The following is a 20,549-nucleotide window of genomic DNA, read 5'->3' on the forward strand; positions in this document are numbered from 1 at the left end:
GTTTTGATAAATGTTTTGATATATAAAGGGAGAATATTCATGAAGAGTCCTTGATGGATCATCAGCTATAAACTCTTTATTAAATTTAGCAAAAGTAAATTTCTTAGTAGCTGTTTTTAATTTGGGGCTACATCTAGTTTTCTCCTGGCTCTGACTTCAAGGATCGGAGGGAACAATGTGAGTACCTGGATATAATGTGGGTCAGTCTTGTGAAAGGCAAATTCCCTATCCACTGTGCTATTGCTCCAACTGCAGCAAAAGTGAACTTCTAAGCAATTAGGAATAAACAATTCTATGTTTACTTCTAAACAAATAATGGAATAAGAAAACTACTTTGTAAAGAATTGAGTGATAGCAACAACAAATAATCACAACATGCATTTCCATAGATTAATTGGAATGCTTAAAACTCTCTTCAAGTTTTGCTCTTTTGTGGTAGATTTCCAAGACCTTAGGATTGTCTTGAAAGATTCCCCACTACAAGTGTCAGCTCAGAACAAATTAAAAAACTATCCCAAAAGTCATTATTACTTAACATTACTTAACATAATGTTAACATTATCATTACATGAGAAAAAAAAAAACATGAGAAAGTCTATAACATTCAGACAATTTGGGATATTTTTTAGTTACTGCCAACATTTTACATAATAAACATTTATGATACCAAGTTCAGACTGAAGGTTGCTAACAGCTCTAAACTAATATTATGCTTTGAAGATGTCTGTCAACATACTTAAAAATCCAACCCTAGATTTTTTCTCCGCGCCTGCACCCCCAGAATGACTGACGAAGAGGATCGAGCTGCTTGGGACACCGGCAGCCCACCAGCAACCTGCAGTATGTGACTTGAGAGTTGCCTCTCTTCCCCTCAACCTCTGGGCACAGCACAGCATCTACCCCACTTCTGAGCACAAAATGGAGAGACGCACCCAAGTGCGCGGCGCGGCTGGCGGGGGATCGAGGGCGGGGAAGTACCGGTCTCCGCCCTCATCGGACACTTAAAGAGAGTGCAGCCACGTGGGCTTTCCCATTTCTCCGCGCCCGCACCCCCAGAATGACTGACGAAGAGGATCGAGCTGCTTGGGACACCGGCAGCCCACCAGCAACCTGCAGTATGTGACTTGAGAGTTTCCGCCAGGTCCCCCGTGCGGAAATCTCTCTCTCTCTCTCCTTCAACTTTTTCCCTGGACTTTAGACAGAAACCCAGAACCGTGCGGCCGCTGCAGCGGCCGCGCGACCTAATGTCATCTTAGTATCAGCAGTATGTAATGGTTCCTTCTTAATGGGTCGGACTTTTGTGGGTGATCCTAACAAGAATAGTAAGTATTTTGTTGAAATATTGAAGGCAATCAAAATGGTAGCCATCTCTCTAGACTGAACTAAGCTATATCCCCATGCCGGCTGAGAAGAAATATCCTTCTTTCTCGGGAAGAAACGTGGCGTGGTGTCAAACATAGTGTGATGTCCATTAAGCAAACAGACCAGGTGGCGTGGGAATGGGAAATAAGGGGAAAAATTAGGTACATGGACCAGCGGGACGCTGGTTGTATCTCGAGCCGGAGCCGATATCAGCGCAAGAGCTTTGGTTCCAGAAACTGCTTCCAGACACTCTACTAGACTATCAACTAAGCCAGAGCCCCACGCTTGCTGATGACGGGAAATAACCATCCTCTTCGGTTTTTTTTCCCTTTGTCAGACAGCGTGGCGATTACTAAACAGGCGTGAACTCGGTGGCGCAGGGCAAGGGGGAAAAAGAAAAGTTATGTAACAAACAGCAGGACTTAATATCTCTATATGCTTAGTAATGGAGAATTATCAAATGCCTCATTGGCAATAGGACTGTCTTTTTCTTTTTGGGGGGAAACCCCAGCAACGGTAGGGAGTTGTGTGTTGAAACATGGAATGTAATCGAGATAAGCGCAAATGAAGTGAAACTTATCACGTACAAGGGTGGGGACTAGGGAGGTGGGAGGGGGCGGCAGATATACTGGGGGGGTTGGGGATGGAAGATGGGCACTGGTGAAGGGAGGGGTGTTTGAATATTGTATAACTGACATAATCTTGAGAACTTTGTAACCCTCCACTTGGTGATTCAATAAAAAAATAAATAAATAAAAAAAAAAATCCAACCCTATACGAATGGTGTAGGCTAACACATATTTCACAAAATTACATAGTTTGCAACTAGCTAATATTTCTATTTTATTTTTCAGTGAAGGTATTGCTTGCTATAATTTTTGTGTATTAAACAGGTTTATCAAAATATCTACTTTTATATTTTAACCAACTTTTCTGTAATGATTTTTAGGCCTGTGTTCCTTTTTTGTTGCTAGTTTCAAGTTCATTCCTTATGATCCTGAAACACCTCAATACATATTAGAACTCTGATTTGTAGAATTTCAGGCATGAAGTCATATTTCAAGAGTGCTATTTGTATATTAAGCATATAATACAGCTTGGGGGATTTTTTAATAGTCTTCTAGTCCACGTACAAAATTAATAATTTTAAAATGTATAAATTTTTTTATTATCCTGTATCCAACTAGCATTTACTCTGCTCCTCAACTATAAAATATATTCAAGAATTTCAGTTTTTCTAAGTGACTCAAATTCCTCATCAACTTCTTTCAAAGATTAAGAAATATCTATTCAAAAATACTGCTAAGATTGTCAACAATTATTCCAGAAATTGAGTTTTGACAATGATTGGACTTGCAATACTGGCTAACTTATTGATGGATATACATCTGAGCAGAGCCTCTGCAGTCGAAGACCTCTGGAGCCTAGCCACAGCTATGCTCAAGGCCCCTCTCCATACGTTCGAATGAGCCTCACACATGAAGGAATCCACAGAGGAACCCAGGTGTGTGGGACCTGGGGCTGAGATCCCCAAGGCTGCTTGGATCAGGACTGGGCCTTGTCTGCCCAGATCCCTCATTTTCCAGTAGCTAGGCAGTCATATCCAGGCACTGCCCCCCGGCACCATGTAATCCCACCAATGTCCAACATCCAGAAACTATAAAACCAAGCTCCGGGAAGCTGTCTCCCTTTGGCAGAACTTGTCAAGCTACTGAGAGTTTCCTGCCCGCATTGGAGAGCCTCGCAAATTCCCTGTGTCGTATTCATATGCCAAAACCAATAACAATGGTCTCATTCCCCTGACCCTGAAAGAGCCTGCAATGTGGCACCATTTGAAAGGGCATGTAGAGAGAGGTTTCTAAAATCTCAGGGCTAGGACTAATGGAGATGTTACTGAGACCACTCGAGAAATCCGACGATTTATCAACGATAATCAATGACGATGATATCAACACAGGTTCAACCATGAGATACTGAAAAAATTAAATATATGGTGAAAGTCCTCAAGCTAAAACTATCTTAGATCCTCAAGCTAAGATTATTTTACATTTAGAAACACTTTTTTTTTCTTTTTACTTTATTTTTTTTTGAAGTAGTGGGTTTTGTTTGGAAGTTTTGAGGAAGGGCAGAGAGAGAAAGGGAGAGAGAGAGAGAGAGAGAGAGAGAGAGAGAGAGAGAGAGAGAGAGAGAGAGAGAGAGAGAGAGAGAGAGAGAGAGAGACATGCTCAAGAAAGAACACCAGTTTCTCCAGAGTAAAGAAGGAGCCCCAGTATACATCGCAGCGTTAGATATAAAAGTAACCATCTCAAAAGAGGAGATAGAGGTAACACGTGTTTGGGCACTGCATATACTTGGCAGCAACACATGGGCACAGACAGCACATGGACATGGGCAGCGTATGCATATGCTTCGTTGGTTCAAGATGATTTTTATAGGGTTTCTCCCAAGTTGCCCCACATATGGCTCCCTACCTATGTAGGAATCTGTTGAAAAAAATCTATTGCTAGAGCGGTTACCAAGGGGTAGATTTGGGAGTAGTTGATGGTATTCTTTGATACTCCTTTTTCAGCTTTTTGTTCCCATTGGAGCTTTACTGGGAGGGAGGTCCAGCCTTCTCTGGGTCTGTGCTGACACCAGATAAAGGTCTTATCAGGTCTTAGTTTCTGGGTCCACAGAATACTGGCAGCCTTAGAGATAGTTGGTTTTGTTACTTCTGAAAAATTCATTGCAGGAGAGGGGTTGTGTGTGTGTTTGTGGGGGGTGGGAAGGGCGAAGGTCCTAATCTGCTTGCCTGCTTCATAGTGCTTCCTGGAGATTTCACACCTTAAATCTTTGAAAGTGGTTGAAGGCTGTCTTTTGGAGCTTCTTCATGCTTACGCACACTTTCTTATTTGAGCCACCCACCCCTAAATAAGCTCTCAACTATAAGCAAACCTTTATCTACATATTATGTGCAAGGTCACGAGAGTGACTGATGAGTCACCTATGAACAAATGCAGAAAACAGTTATGGTTTCATTAGATTGATCTAAAGTGAGGATACTTAAGTCCATGAGTGACTTAACCTTACGCCTAAATTATACAACCATTTCCATGCAACCATAAGGTGTTTTATGAGTTGGATGATAATTCTCCTGGCCTTGCTGGTATTCACCAAATGAAAGAAGCAATATGTTTTTTTAATTAGCAGAACTGTCAAAGCCATTGTCTATTTATACTAATTAATAGGAAAACCACTCTGAATAGTGTGACAATGATTGATTGTATGTTTCAACTTGAATAGACTTGAATAGACTCAGAGATGCCCAGAAAGCTGATGAGATATTATTTCTGGGTCTAATTTTCATGGCGATTGTAAAAAAGATTATAATTTATATTAGTGCTCTGAGTAAAGAAATAGTTCTCCCTACACACAAATATATCATCCTGATCCTTAAAAGTCTACATACACCCATCAAAGGAAGAGGAGGAGATGTGAATTTCCAGTCTCTGCTAGAGTTGAAATAATTGACTTCTAACTTAGACATTGGGCCTTTTGGTACTTTTGATTTTTAAATGAAATTTGTATGACAGGGCCCTAATTTTAAGGCTTTGGGGATTGAATTTATATAGCAGTAGTCTTGCCTAATTATTCATCAGACTCTTTCATTTCTAGGCCCCTATAACTTTTTAAACCAATTAAAATACTTCCTTCCTATTACCTATTTTTCTATCTACCTATTTATCCAAATATCTATCATTTGTCTCTGAATCTATTTCAATATGAGGATAGTTATCCTATTGGTTCTATTTCTCTAGAAAACCCTGATTAATGCAGTAATCTCTTAGGGGAGGGACCTTTCACAGAACACAGGCACTAGGTTCTGATAAATACGTTGACTTCATTGACTTCCTGTAGCTCGATGATTAATGACATGTGACTTGATTTACTTCAAAAACTGTCTCAGTCCGATAGCACAGCGGGTAGGGCATTTGCCCTGCATGCGGCCGACACGGGTTCGAATCCCAGCATCCCATATGGTCCCCTGAGCACCGCCAGGAGTGATTCCTGAGTGTAGAACCAGGAGTAACCCCTGTGCATCACCGGGTGTGACCCAAAAAACAAAACAAAACAAAAAAAAACCCAAAAACAAACTGTCTCAGCTGTTATGCCCATTTGTTGTTTTTTTAAAATATATAATGCAGCATTTTTTGGCTGAAATTTCAGATCTAAGAGTAAAGTAGAGAACAATTAGAAGAGTAACATCAAGGGGCTGGAGCGATAGCACAGCGGGAAGGGCGTTTGCCTTGCACGCGGCCGACGAGGGTTCGTTTCCCAACATCCCATATGGTCCCCTGAGCACTGTCAGGAGTGATTCTTGAGTACAGAGCCGGAAGTAACCCTTGAGAATTGCCGGGTGTGATTCAAAAAGAAAAAAAAAAGAGTAACATCAGGGGTAACTATAAAGAAACAGACCTCTCTAAACTTGAACATGAATCCTACCAGAGAAACTGTCATTTTATAAGGAAGGCTCTTTGGATTTCTCATACAGTAACTTAAGTTTGAAATCACAGTAGCATAGAGCAAAGCAATGAATAGCACTTTGTAAATGGGAATTTTCTAATTATAACAGGAAAAGTAGCAATAACAACAAAGAAAGTGGGAACGGGAAAACTCATTTTAAATGGTCTTACATAATCCATCATAAATCATTAAAAACACAACTGACAAAATGCACTTTAAATTTACACTAACTAAGATTTAGTGTTAAATTGAAGCTTAAATTGATTCAGCATGCAGGAACACCATTTTTGGATAATAAACTGGAAGAACCTAGATAACTGTCAGAGGAATTCACACAAGTATTTTGTTTAGAGTATGAAAGTGTGTTTATCTGAAGAGGTTTTGGGAGTCAAACAGTTTTGCTTCAAAGCTGAAGGCAGGGTGCAACATTTTTGATTTAGTAGCCTGGCAGGATAAATATGTCTTTTGATTTCCTAGTGATACTAAGGATATGTGTTAGCTTAGTGGGAGACCCATCATTTAACTTCAAACTGCCTTTCTAACATAGAGCAGTATTTCTTTAAGTAATCTCAAGATAAGATTTTCATAAACATTTTCATTTGCTTTAAAAAGATTTCAGAACTCAGGGCATATTTAGAATATAGATAAAGAACATTCTCCAAGGCTCCTAACGAAATTCTATTGATTGAAAGTTTCTTTCTTTGAAGACACTTAATAGTGCCTTCATTACTCTTGGTAACAGTTTGTCTCCACTTGCTCATTGAAATAAAGATCAGCATGCCATTTCTCAGTTGTTGGTCCAGAGAATAACCCAACTTCTTAAAATTAGAGCATTTTAGCAGCTCTGCTGCCTAATTTCAGATTGATGACTTCTAATGGAGAAGTTTGGTTCTCAAACTCCATTTGTTGCTGAATTTCCAACAAAATAAAATACAGTTTTTTTCCAAAACCATTGAAGATTGTTATAAATACCAATGGATTTAATAGAAAATTATTTCACTAGGAGTTTTGAATGTGGACTGAAAGGGGTGGTTGAGTATATGATTCGCTTTCCCACTGTCTGAAAAAACATATATAATAATAAAGCATCTATAATAGACCTAGCAAGATAGTAGATACAGGTAGGACATTTAAAAAGAAGATTCTGCTTCTTATTTAATGACTTTTTAAAATCTTATAAAGAAAACTAACCACTTTAAAATTTCATATGGATAGTTAGGCTTCATTACATGAGGCTGACACCAAAGAACAGTAGATACAAGGGCCAGGAGGACTGCCCCATAGTTGGAAAACTGCTTCATGAGCAGAGGGGAGAAGGCAGATGGAATAGAGAAGGGATCACTAAAAAAATGATGGCTGGAGGAACCAGTTGAGATGGGAGATGCATGCCGAAAGTAGATAATGGAACAAACATGATGACCTCTCAGTGTCCATGTTGCAAGCCAAAATGCTCAAAAGTAGAGAGCCTGGGGAATATTGTCTGCCATGGAGACAGGGGGAGGGTGGGAAAGGGGGGGCATACCCTGGATATCGGTGGTGGGGAATGTGCACCGGTGGAGGGATGGGTGTTTGCTCATTGTGGGATTGTAACCCAAACATGAAAGCTTGTAACTATCTCACGGTGATTCAATAAAGTTTTTTTTAAAAAAGGGATAGTTTGGTTTATTGATCTTTTTCAAGCAATTTCCTACTGTTTATTTTTCTTTTAATTTACCATTCTCAGTTTCCAAAATTTATGTGATCCAAATGCATATTTGTCCTTTTTTTTAGATCACCACCACCCCATATGTTTCCAGATTAACTGGGACTATAACATAGAAATATGAGCCCTCCCTCTGCAAAAGTTAAGTTTTTCATTAGCCTTGGTTGTTTTCTAGACTCCAGTACTCTACTTTTTTCCTTTGATCCTAATCCTGAGCCCACATTGATAGCTTTTAAGAAACATATTAAACACATCTAAGATATCTAACTCTGAATATTCAAGTGTAACATATATGGTTATAAGGCAATAAAGTAAAATGACTCATAAAATTTAAGTTGGGAGAAACCCTTGTACATTCTCTAGTTATCATTTTAGTAGGCAAAAAAAATAATAATTGATTTTCATTCTGAAAATTAATTGACCACTGTCTGCACAATGCATAAGTGGGATTTTCTTTTAATGAACCAGGTACATCTTGCCTCTGGCAATTAATTGAAAATTTCTTTAAGGCAAGACACTTTTCAAACTTTTTTTAATCTTTCATAGCTGTTCAAATGGTTTTGAAGCATAATCATTGCCCAATATATAATAATTCATCATTGAATGAATGAAAATGCTTTGGGAATGATTGATGTTTGAATACAATATGTTTTGTATGACACTAAATACAAGCTATTTATTTCTTAATCAGCAAGAAAGTGAATCACAAAGACAATATATATTTTTTCTAATTCTACATTTCCCCTTTGTGTTAAATATGTAAAATTAGAGCTCATGTACACAAATTTTTTATTACATTTTGCTATCTATGCATAAATGCACTCCTTATTCATGATACATTTGTATAGAAATTACAGCTAAAACTGTAGGCTTATTCTATATTCTTGTTGATTTTCTCCTTTATATATATGCCAAAGCATCTTAATATTGTTATACATTTATGTCACTAAAAACAATTCCTAAGGAGCTAACCAATGTATTGGCAAATTAAGTCAAGAAAAAAACTGGAAACACGTATTTGCAATATTCAGAAGAAAAACCCATTTACAAAATATTTTAGATAATTGCTCTGCATGGACTGGAGTGATAGCACAAAGGGTAGGGTATTTACCTTGCATTCAGCTGACCCAGGTTTGATTCCTCCATCCATCTTGGAGAGCCCGGAAAGCTACCGAGAGTATCCCGCCATATGGCAGAGCCTGGAAAGCTACCTGTGGCATATTCGCATATTCAATATGCCAAAAACAGTAACAACTCTCACAATGGAGATGTTACTGGTGCCCACTTGAGTAAATCAATGAATAACAGGATGATAATGATACAGTGAATTATTCTGCATAAATAAATAAAAATATGGTAAATTGTTATACTGATGGCTATCCTATTTTTTATATTGCCTTACCTTTCCTAGCCTGGATTTTAATCTTTTTTTTTCTTTTTTTGGTCACACCCAGCAATGCTCAGGAGTTACTCCTGGCTCTGTACTCAGGAATTACTCCTGGCGGTACTTAGCGGACCATATGGTATGCCCGGGATAAACTCAGTTCGGCCAGGTGCAAAGGAAACGCCCTTAGTCTAATTTGAATGCTAGTTTTCTGCTCTAGTTTTTAACTGACTCTGACCAAAATATTATTAACAGTGTCAAAAGTAAAAAATCAATTAAAAAGGCATATAGTACCACTACTAAATAATTCAGTTTTCTTTAGAGAGAGTATTTTTATTTGTTTGTTTGTGGCCGGTCCAAGTGATACTCAGGCTTACTCTTACTTCTGCATTCATGAATCACTCCTGGTGTGGCTAAGGGGACCATAGCCCCTTAGCTATCCCCGCCCTGGGAGGATGAAGTGGGGATGTCAGGAATTGAATACATGTCAGCCTTGTGCTAGACAAGCACCCTACCCACTGTACCCATCTCTTCAACCCCCAGACAGATTTTTTTTTTTAAAGAATCAATATTTTACAATTCATGTAGAATTTTAGAAATGACTTAAAAGCATAGTGCTAGGATAATTCTAGTTTGGACATTTAGAAGCCATTTGATCTTGGATAAGCACCTATCCTTTCCATTTTTTATAGATCATACTAAAATATATGATTTAAAAAGACCTTTCCAAATTCCAATATTCACAATTTCAATAATTTACATGGTTACTAATTAAATCAAAACATTTAAAATCTATTTATTTTATAATTTTGCCTAAAGAGTAGCTTAATAAAATTTCTGTTTGTATGATGTCCTAGCAGAAATGAAAGAACAAAAAATTCTAGCATTGTATATCATAAAAGATAGAATATTAAGAAAAGCTTTCAAATTCGTTTGAAACAGTAATCTGAGAAATAAAGGATGGAATCATTTAATGACCCATTTTTTTTAAAACTTCTATCAAAAGCACTTTAGAGAGTCTTAGTAGTCACTTTACTAAGTACACTTATGCTAAGTATAACTCAATGTTTTTTTTTTCAATTTGGCAGATTTAATCTTGTGATTGCCAAGTTTCAGCTAAAAATATAAATGATACATATAAATTTTAATGTTCTACATATCACCCTGTTGAGTAAGTAAATGTTTAAAACATGGTCTGATATAAAAATAAAAATAAAAACACTCACTGTTTATGAGATACAGTTAAAGAAGTAATATAATTAAAGACAAGACAAAGAAATTTGACATCTTTTTTCTTTAATTTGAATCTAGACTCTTAAACATGAAAAATAAAAACATAATTTTTTCATGGCCAGGAAAGGACATTCTATGAGATAATTAACAAGTATAGTAAAGCTCTATATGCACAATCAAGTTGAGAATTTGAAAAGTATACATAAACACATAGATATGTAGACATAAAATATCACATCGTTACATTGCACATATACTAAGTTACCAAGGATATATGTTCAGCCTTTGTATATGTTATATATTTGTAAGTTATGGTCTAGCTATAACTTTCCTGACTCAGTAGAATTTTACCATTAAAATATCATATAAAAATAATCATCATGGGGATCAGGGATATGGCTCAACAGAGTATAGAATATATGTGTGAAGTGTTTAAGCTTTCAAGTTCAAACCCTGGTTCCACATGGTGTCCTGAGCACTACTGTGTATAGCCCTGATAATCACTGTGTACTGTCAGGGATGGTCTTGGTGACCCCTGATCATTGCTGAGCTGAACAGAACCATATCACTGACTTCAATCACTGAATCATCAGGTCTGCTCTACCACACAGAATATCAAATACCATTCGTTGGAGTGACCTCTGCCACTCCCACTCCCCTAAGCACCTCTGTGGATGGTACACACACACACACACACACACACACACACACACACACACACATATATACATATATATGTATATATCATTATGATCATCATCATCATTCCACTGATCGTCGATTTTCTATAGCGGTCTCAGTAATGTCTCTATTTGTCCTAGCCCCGAGATTTTAGAATATATGTATATATAGTATATATATACTTATATATGCATATATTATATATGTATATATACATATGTATATGTATATATGTAAAATATATATGAATATATGTGTGTATGTGTGTGGAGACATTACTGGTGCCCGCTCCAGCAAATCAATGAGAATGGGATGGCAGTGATACAGTGATGTCTATATATATGTGTGTGTGTATATAGATATACATATATATACATATATATGTAAATATGTATACACACATATATAAGCAGCATGCAAGCATCTTATGATATTTTTTCTCTTCCATAGTAGAAAATCAAAAAGATATTTGAGGACCAGCAAGAAAGCATATTAGATGTAGTGCTTGTCTTGGAACATAACCAGGCCAGGTTAGATCCCCAATATTGTATATGGTCCACTGATCATGGTCTCGAGTGAACCTTGAGCAGAGAGCCAGGAGTAAGTCCTGAGCACCACCATGTATTGTCCAAAACAAATAATATAGAAAAAGCATTTACCATTATTTTATAGATTAATGATGCTACCATGATTATTATTATATTAATTACAAAGTAACTTGTCTTTACAACAAGTTATCTCAAAATTAGCACTGTAGCACTGTACTGTTGTCCCATTGTTCATCAATTTACTCGAGTGGTCACCAATAACGTCTCCATTGTGAGACTTGTTGTTGCTGTTTTTGGCATATCTAATACACCACACCTGGTAGCTTGCCAGGCTCTGCCGTGCAGGCGAGATACTCTCGGTAGCTTGCTGGGCTCTCTGAGAGGAGTGGAGGAATCGAACCCAGGTCACCCACATGCAAGGCAAACGCCTAACCCACTGTGCTTATCACTCCAATACTCTGAAATATTTTAATATCACTACTGTGTATTTTAAAATATTGTTTCATTGCTTCTAAATTGTAAATTACCAGTTCATTTTATCATAAAAAAATAGTTGCTTCTAGACACACTTCTAAAATTTTAGTTTTAAAAGTTCTAAACATAAAATAAGAATAGGTAAGTAATACATTAGCATATGGCTAATATCAAATAGACTCGGAAAGATAATTTAAGGATCTCACTTATTGAGAGACAGTTCGTCTAGGCAGAGACAAGGTGGAAGAAGAGGACTCAAAACAGAAATTTTCCCTGGGTTCAGGAGCTAAAACGGTCTTGTGGATGTCTTTACAGATGTCTTTACAGGCTGTCATTTGAAGACTAATCAGAGATACCAGGGATCAGCTACAGTGGATTCTTCTTTAAGAAAAGTAGTAAGACATAATTTGGACATGCAGTTGAGAAGTCACACACCACTGCTGTGAGAGAGTACCAGGGAGTGAAACCTGAAGCCTGGGCATTCCCCAGAAACACGCACTCTGGCAGGACCATCAGAACTGCAGTATTCAGTTTGTTAGCTGCATGTGTGTGTATAAGCAGCTCTCCAAGAAGCGGCAGGGAACTCAGAGCACCGAGTTTCTGAGTTCTCTTGTTCCCTAGAGCAATGCCACACTGAGGGCAGAGAACCAGAGGATGGCAACTGGAGTTTCCCAGTGGCAACTGGCCACTTTCTGAGGGTGAAGCCAAAAGGTCTAAAGTTACAAACACTTCCCAGATGCTAGACTTCTTCACACAGGTTCTCTGGGGAAGAGCAGACTATGATGTAGCCTCCCAGGCCACTGATTGGAGGATCAGACAGAGGTCCACTCAAGTGGAGGTGCCCTGTGGTGAGCAGACAGGTTACCCAGAACTGAGAGATGGGCCTGGCACATGCTCCCACACGGATGTGCCTGCTCACAGTTCACAAGTCACCAGAACCTGCAAAGGGAGCTGAAGCAGGCTCCAGCGTGGGTACCCTGTGACAAGCAGGCAGCTGGTGGTACCCACGTCTCCTAGAGCTGCATATAAGAGCGTGTGTGCATGAAAGCAAAACTGGGTCGCTGCCCATCAGCCCTTCTCAATCGTCAGTCAGACTCATTTGGGCTCTTCTGATATGGAAACTCTCCCCTCAGGATTAAATACACTTGGCTCACAGCTACCCACAGCCATGCAAACTCCTGAATTAAATGGCTGCCATAGTCCATGTCATTCAAAATTGCTGTGAGAGCATCTGTATCTCCAAAATTCCAGGAATCCAAGTAACCAGCCTAGTCCTGCTACTTTGTAGGAGCAAAGAATAGTGGTCCTGGTGGCCTCAGCAACCATCCAGTGCACCTGTTTGCAAGATTTGCTACCTTTTCTGAATCCACAGCTCTGGTTTCATTAGCATATTTGCTGAATGATAGTCCTTTTTTTATTATTTGACTAATAAAGGTCATCATCAGATTAACGTCTGAGATGCAGTTTTATGTAGAATTAAAGAAAGAATGATAAACTAATTTTAAGATCTTATTGCCAATAAGTGTCTATAACATAGACACTTTATTTTTATATTTAGAAAATTAAGAAACGTTGAGATATTCTGGTTGGCAAGGAGCGATGGTTTTCTGCCAATTCATTTCTTGCACAGTTCCTTATTGCTATGGCAAATTTGTTCTTTTCTGTTGGAATAGTTAAATTCATTTTGTGATAACTTTCTTCAAATAAACTTAAGGTGTAAGTAGTCCTCAGAGATCAGGGATGTTTAGAAAGTTTCTTACCTGACCAGCAGTGTCCAAGATGTCCAGGTAGGCCGGCTCGTTATCAATCCTAACTTGAGTCTTATAAGCATCTTCTAAAAAATACAAGCAAAGATTAAATTTAAATATTTTAACATAAAACGGTGAGTTTTTCTTAGATTCCATAACAAAGAATTTCTAAATAAGTTAATAAAAGTATGAGAAATTTGAATCAGTAAAAAAACAAGAGACAACTATAATGAGGCATAACACAAGAAAAATAATTGTTGGTCAAAGTGAAAAAGTGATAGACCAGAGAGAGAGACAGAAAGTATACAGAGAATAAGGGGCTTGCCTTGTATGTGATGGACCTCAGTTTGATCTCAGGCAATTTATATGATAAATTATAAGATTGTTAAGAAGGATATTTTTGCCCAAAGCCAGCTGAGTGTGGCTCCCCAAAGTGGAAACAAATATGAACAAAAAGTGATGTAATGGATTTTGCCTCGATCAATAGAATTTCACGACTGAAGCTGCTTTCATCACGTTACATGCAGAGCAAATTATGCAAAAGATACATCGGTTCTTTCTTAATCATACATCACAAGTGTGCATTCTAGCATCAGATTCATTGATAAAGTGAAAACTTGCTTTATATCAGGAACAAGCCAAGGGTGTTTAAACAGTCTTTTTGCAGTTCTGGAAGTAAAAGTCAAAGGAATAAGGCCGAAGACATAAATAAAGACCATTGAATGGAAAAAGGAGTGAAGCTGTCTGCAATCAATATGATGTTATATGTGGAAAACTCTAGAGATTGGTCAAAACAATCTAAAAATATTGATTAACAAAACTCTACATTCAGCATTTTCAGAACAGAAAATCAATACTCAAAAATAAGTTGTGTTTCTGATTTTTATTAACTATAAAATTGTTAATGAATAGCAAATACTTCCTGAAAGGAATAACAAACAAAATGTGTAGGCATGTGTAGGCATTAGGAAGGAGTGAAAGAAGAGAAAGGAAACTGATAGAGTCTCAGCGGTTATAAAAAAGGCAGGCAGAAATGAACTTCAATTATTTCACTGTGACTATAGTGTAGAATATAGGGACTAGAACAGCAGTGGATAAACTTGAAGAAGCAAATCAGTCTAACATATAAATATATGAAATGGAATCATCTTTTTGATTAGATAGACATTGGAGGTGAGACTGCTTAGAAAAATCTGACCTCTAAGTTTTGGAAAAATAACAAAATATGTTTTTATAAAATTGTTCAGAGAATCTGATTGTATAATGCGTGGAATATATCTACCAAAATATCTTGTGTAGTCAATGTTTTGTAAAATTGAACTCTGAGGGCAAGGGATGTAACTTGCAATACAAAATTTGACTAACATGTATAATATTCTGGATTTGTAGCAAAAGAAATAAATGTATAAAGGAACGAAGAGAAAAAGAAAAAGTCTCCATATATATCATCTCCATTACATATCATCTAATGTATGCCTTGAACACTATCCCCAAATCAAATTTTTTTTCAAGATGCTAGAGGTTTAAAGATACATCTTCACATGAACACATAAAATTCTCTAATGTCAAGGAATTTATATAGTTACAATGGAAGACACACATGTGAGCTTTCTGCACTTAAAACATAAAGTTTTACTGCAGGTGAGCCAGAGTGACTGTATAGATGTATAGAGTGTTTGTCTTGCACCTAACTGCTTTCTCTGGCATCACATATGGTTCCTTGAACCATGTCAAGAGTGATCCCTGAGAATGGAGCCCGGAATAATATCCTGAGCACTGTTGGGTGTGACACCACAAACAAACAAACAAACATGTTTACATCATGACTTAAGAAAAAATAATTTGCAGGGTATATAGCCTACTTCCTAAGAAATTCACTTCTAGTAACAATAATCCACATAAAGCTTTGAGAAGCATAATTTGTCTAAAGCAAATCTCATATGAGTCTACCAGCTACCAGGTAGACTAATATTATTCGGTGTATGGCTAACCACAGCCTTTCTATTTTCCATTCTAGAGCTCTTTGTACTTTCAGTAATCTTCCTCCTACAAAGAAACATCTTGTGGAATTATTTGCAATTTTGTTGATGACAGAAAGTTTTGTTTTTCAATTTCATAAGGAAGTAAGAAGTTATTCTGAAAAGGTCTCTGTGACCTGAGAATCACATATGTGTCTTTCAGATTTTATGTTTGTTTATTTTAACTTAGAAACCCCAAAAAGAGCCTGCTGAGGCCAGGAGCATGCTGTGTAATCCAGACGAGAAATGCTCTGTGTGATTATTTGAGTCCTAGATAAACCCAGCACATGAAACATATATCAAATAAAAGCTTCTCGTGGGATCAGAAAGGCCTTTCAAAAAGACTAGATGTGAATTGGCTGGAAATTAAGCCAGGCCCTCTATCCAAGATTTCTCTCTCTCTCTTAGAAAGTGTCCATCAGAATATACATTGCACTGTTATGAAACTAGGTCGCCTGCCTGGCCTCAATAGAAACTAATCTCTTTCATTTCCTCCCAATAATCTTCCCTTCTGTTTCCATCTATCCACATCCTTTGAGACCTCCCATGCAGAAATGCATTGACAGAAATACTCTCCTGAAAAGGTATAAACACCTTCCTGAATTTCAATCATCCGCCTATAGGCCCAACCCTGAAGTGAGCTCATTTATCTCTCAAGCAAGGGGCCAAGTGTACACAGTCTTAGGAGGCAGAAATGGCAGCACCTGCCTGCATGTTGGTTTACAGAAAAGCATAATGAACCACACTTAATGTTGGCATATGCCACCTTAAAATTCATTTGGAAACATTAATGTTTGACTTGAGATTACCTATTCTTTTTGGATGTGTATTCTTCTCTCTCCCTTTGCAAGAGAATTTTATAAGAAGAAATTATAAAAAGTTTGTATTGAGGTCACCAGTCTATCACTAAATAGCTATGGTTGAAAGCCACTTAAAATTTAAAAATGGAGAGAAAGGTATATGCTATTCAATATATAGAAAACCACGGGTATCAAGAAAAACGACAATTATAAAAATGCTTCTAAAAGAAAAGCACAATTTAAACTAAATTGTAGTTTAATAAGGCATATTATGCAGTGATTTTTAAGAATATCGATTAACTTATCAAAAAATATATTGGAATCAAATTGGTTCTGCTATATTTTAATCACACAAAAATTCTTTCTTCTCAACAAGTAAATAGTAGAGGTTTGGGTGAGATATGCTCTAATAAACATCAAAAAATAACTTCTAGTTAATTATAAAATATTAAGTTAATTTGTCCAAAGTAATTCATTTTATTGTTTTGTAGTACAAACACATATAATTAATTTAGAATTATTTTATCTGTAAATATAAAATTGAAGTAATTTAAAACTCTAATAAATAGCTACAAAGTTATAGAATTTTATTCAATGACTCTAAAAATATTTGCACTTGAATTATTTATATGGTCATATAAACAATGGAGACAAATAAATCCATGAATCATAAGTATATAATAATTAGTATTATAAAAAGATTTATTTCCATAATTTTGGGCTGTTATCTCCAAGATATTTATCGTTAACCCAATTAAAAGTACATAGATATAGGGGGAAAATAATCTGTTAGATTTTTTTCAAAGAATTATTTAAATAAATCAGCTTAATTGTCTGTGTGGTGTGGGGGTTAGTGGGTGTTTGTGTGAAACAGAAGTACTTGGCAACATATTGCACTGACATTCTTAAACAAGAGGTTTATCATGACTGAATCAGGAGTACAGTAAAACCAGTTTAGAAAACTGACCTTCCACTAAAACTGATCTTCTACATAACCTGTATATTAGAGTTATTGGTCTTAACTCTTTACCATATTAATAGTATATATCTATAATCTGGCTATACCACCAAATAAATTGAGAACATTTACCCGTGCCTCTATTTTAGAACTGATGATGTGAATTACTCTAACCAGATGAATGCTAATGGATGCAGTGTGAGCAAAAGCACAAAACGTGGACATTTGGTAGGACTTGGTTCTTCCACCATTGATGCCCTGGGATAGCCACTAGTTCAGAAACAACACAGATGACAGATGCCATTCTGAGGAAACAACATTTCAACTAACTTATAACTGTGTGAGGAATAAATTGATATTATTCTTATACCACTTGTACTTTTTATTTGTTAAGGAATTTGATTCATCAGAAATTGCATGCAATGTAAACTTATATATTAAAAGTACAGATATAAATATTTACCTCAACATTTACCTCAACAATATTATTTTAATTAATATTTTTGAGTAAAAAATAGTAGTTCATCAGTAGACATTCTACATATATACAAACATATTTTGCCTTGAAAATCAGAAAGCCATAACATTGCTGAATCATAGAAACATCAGATAGAGATGAGTAAATATAAATTGTATGTTTCCTCTTATATAAGATTAAAACGTAAAATTCTAAACTAAGATATATTTATTAGGAAATGCTTTCTTTGCCAGAAGAGAGATTATTTGGATATAATTTTTTTAATAAATAATGACTTTGTACATTTTCCTGTATTTGTGTTATACTTCATTCTTAAATGTTATTTTAAGGAATTAACATTTTACATTACTCAGTTGTGAAAATCAACAAGAAAATAACTAGTTTAATTTCTTTAATTGTTCATATTTTATAATAACAATATATGCACAAAATTAACCCATGATGACAATTTTAATGATATTTTCGTTCTTCTTTTATATCTATGTAAATTTTTACCCTGCATGCTGGCAGATTTTAGATCTGTATTCTTAATCTTGAATGCATTCTGACAATGTTAGTGACCATGGGTTATAGAGATAGAAAATAGAATGACAGGAAAGGCCCTGTCTGCCCAAAGTATCTTTCTCATTGTCCTAGCATGATGCCCCAAATTCCACCCCTTCTGCTTCATTCTCTAGAGGCAAGATAAGCCATTTTATGTGCAGGAACTCCCTATTAAAATGCAATAAAACTACAGGAGTGGTAAAATATTAAGCTATTATCAAGCACAAACACCTTACTCTGAGATTACTTTTGCACAAAATTAGCTGTCATGAGAGAATGCAGAAAGGGCCTAAGGGGATGATCAGCAAAGATGATAAAAGGCAGATGTAGGGCAGCTAAAGCTCTACCAACAGCTTTGGATTCAGACGCTGGGAGATCACTGGGTAGCAAGAAACTGCAAGGGTTCTGTGAGCACCTGAGGACAGATGACAAAGGACTCCAGGTCCGGGCAAGAGTCTAGCAATGTGTGGGAGGAAATATTGCTTATTTCTTCTCTAAACTGATTCCAAAATACAGTGTGGCGCGTGTGTGTGTGTGTGTGTGTGTGTGTATGTGTGTGTGTGTGTGCGTGCGTGCGCGCGCGTGAGCTTGCGCGCCCATGCGAGTGCCTAAATTTGCTGAGCATAGTACTTTAATAATTGAGTACTTGTAAATTGTTAAGCTAAATTTGACATGGAAAAGCATTATATTTAGAATTCTAGTCTTGCTTTTGTGATATTTCTTGCTTTGTCAGTCTCTCTAGGAATAAAGGCTACAGAAATGCAGCTTCCTCTACAGATGGAGGAAGAAAGTATTTTTAGGACAATGGATGAGAGAAGTGCTTCACAAACTTTCTTGTACATACAAGTCTCGTGGGGATCTTGTTAAAATGCACATCTGTTTCAGCAGATTGAGGCTGTAATTCTTCATCTTAATAAACTGACAGTTTATACCTATGCCACAGACCCGGGACCTATAGCAACACTGTCCAACAGAATTATAATGTCACCTACATGCAATTTAAATTTTTTAGAAACTGCATTAAAATAATCAATATGGGCACAATCTTAATATGTGATATTTAAATTTATATAAGCTATTCTTTGATTGTATAAGTAATATAGAGATGTTTCAGTGAGTTATCTTGCATCATTCCCTTTGAACTAAAATTTTTAGAGGGGGTAGAAGGTATAGGAGGTGGGCATGCAAGGGGGTACTTGGGGTTTTGCACCAGGAATGTGAGGGGCTTACTTCTGGCTTTGCACCAGGAATCTCTCCTGGTCAGGCTCCGGAAAACATATGTGGTTCTTGGTATAGAGCCTAGGTCAGCCATGTTCAAGGTAAGCACCTCATCCACTGTATTATCTCTCTGGGCCCATCCCTTGAGATAAATTTTGTTTATGTGTTTTGAGCCACAACCAACTGTGCTCAGAACTCACTCCTGGCTCTGAACTCAGGGACCATTCCCAATGACCATTTGGAATCATGGTGCCTCAGTTGGCTGCAGGCAAGGCAAGGATTTTATCTGGTATCTCTCTGGTACTGTTAACTAAATTTTTGAAAATCATTGTGCATCTTTATTGTACATCTCAATATGGGCTAGTCTCATGTCAAGTATGCCACAGTCCCATGTGGTTAGTACTACTGTATTGGTCAAGGAATAGCTCAAAAGATTAATTCTTACAAAAGAGTGGATCTCCATAAACTCAAAATGCAAATACAATTATCTTCTCCCAGTAATTAGAAGTCTTTACCCCCTCCCGTCTTTGGCCACATCTGGTGATGCTTAGAGCTTACTCCTGTTTCTTCACTCAGAGATAACTCCTGGCAATGTACTGGCAACCACATCAGGTGCAGTGGGATCGAAACTGGGTCACGCCGCAAGCAAGGAAAATACCACCACGGCTGTACTATTGTTCCAGCCCTTCATTAGTCATCTTTTTTGTTAGGAGGAAAAAAGATGAACAGAAATACCACTGAGTAGAACAAAAATACAGCTGTATAGTATTCCTAATTATGTTGAAAATGCCTACTATCATTTATGTAATAGTGCATACTGAGCACTTAACTGGAAATGTCAAGAGAAATAGAGCAAATATTTAACCAAATATTAATTGCACAGTTAATTATGTGAGTTA

The 20,549-nt window shown here is 36.9% G+C and overlaps 1 protein-coding gene across 1 annotated transcript in view; it reads right to left on the reverse strand.

The window, feature by feature from the left end:
* Positions 1–20,549, reverse strand: part of RIT2 (Ras like without CAAX 2) — a 344,914-nt gene that overhangs the window by 201,154 nt on the left and 123,211 nt on the right. The window contains exon 3 of the mRNA XM_004606093.2: positions 13,648–13,721. Coding sequence (XP_004606150.1) covers positions 13,648–13,721 — 74 coding nt within the window. The remainder of the gene's footprint in view (positions 1–13,647; positions 13,722–20,549) is intronic.

Source organism: Sorex araneus, chromosome 2 (genome assembly GCF_027595985.1).
Source record: "Sorex araneus isolate mSorAra2 chromosome 2, mSorAra2.pri, whole genome shotgun sequence".
NCBI classification, from domain to species: domain Eukaryota; kingdom Metazoa; phylum Chordata; class Mammalia; order Eulipotyphla; family Soricidae; genus Sorex; species Sorex araneus.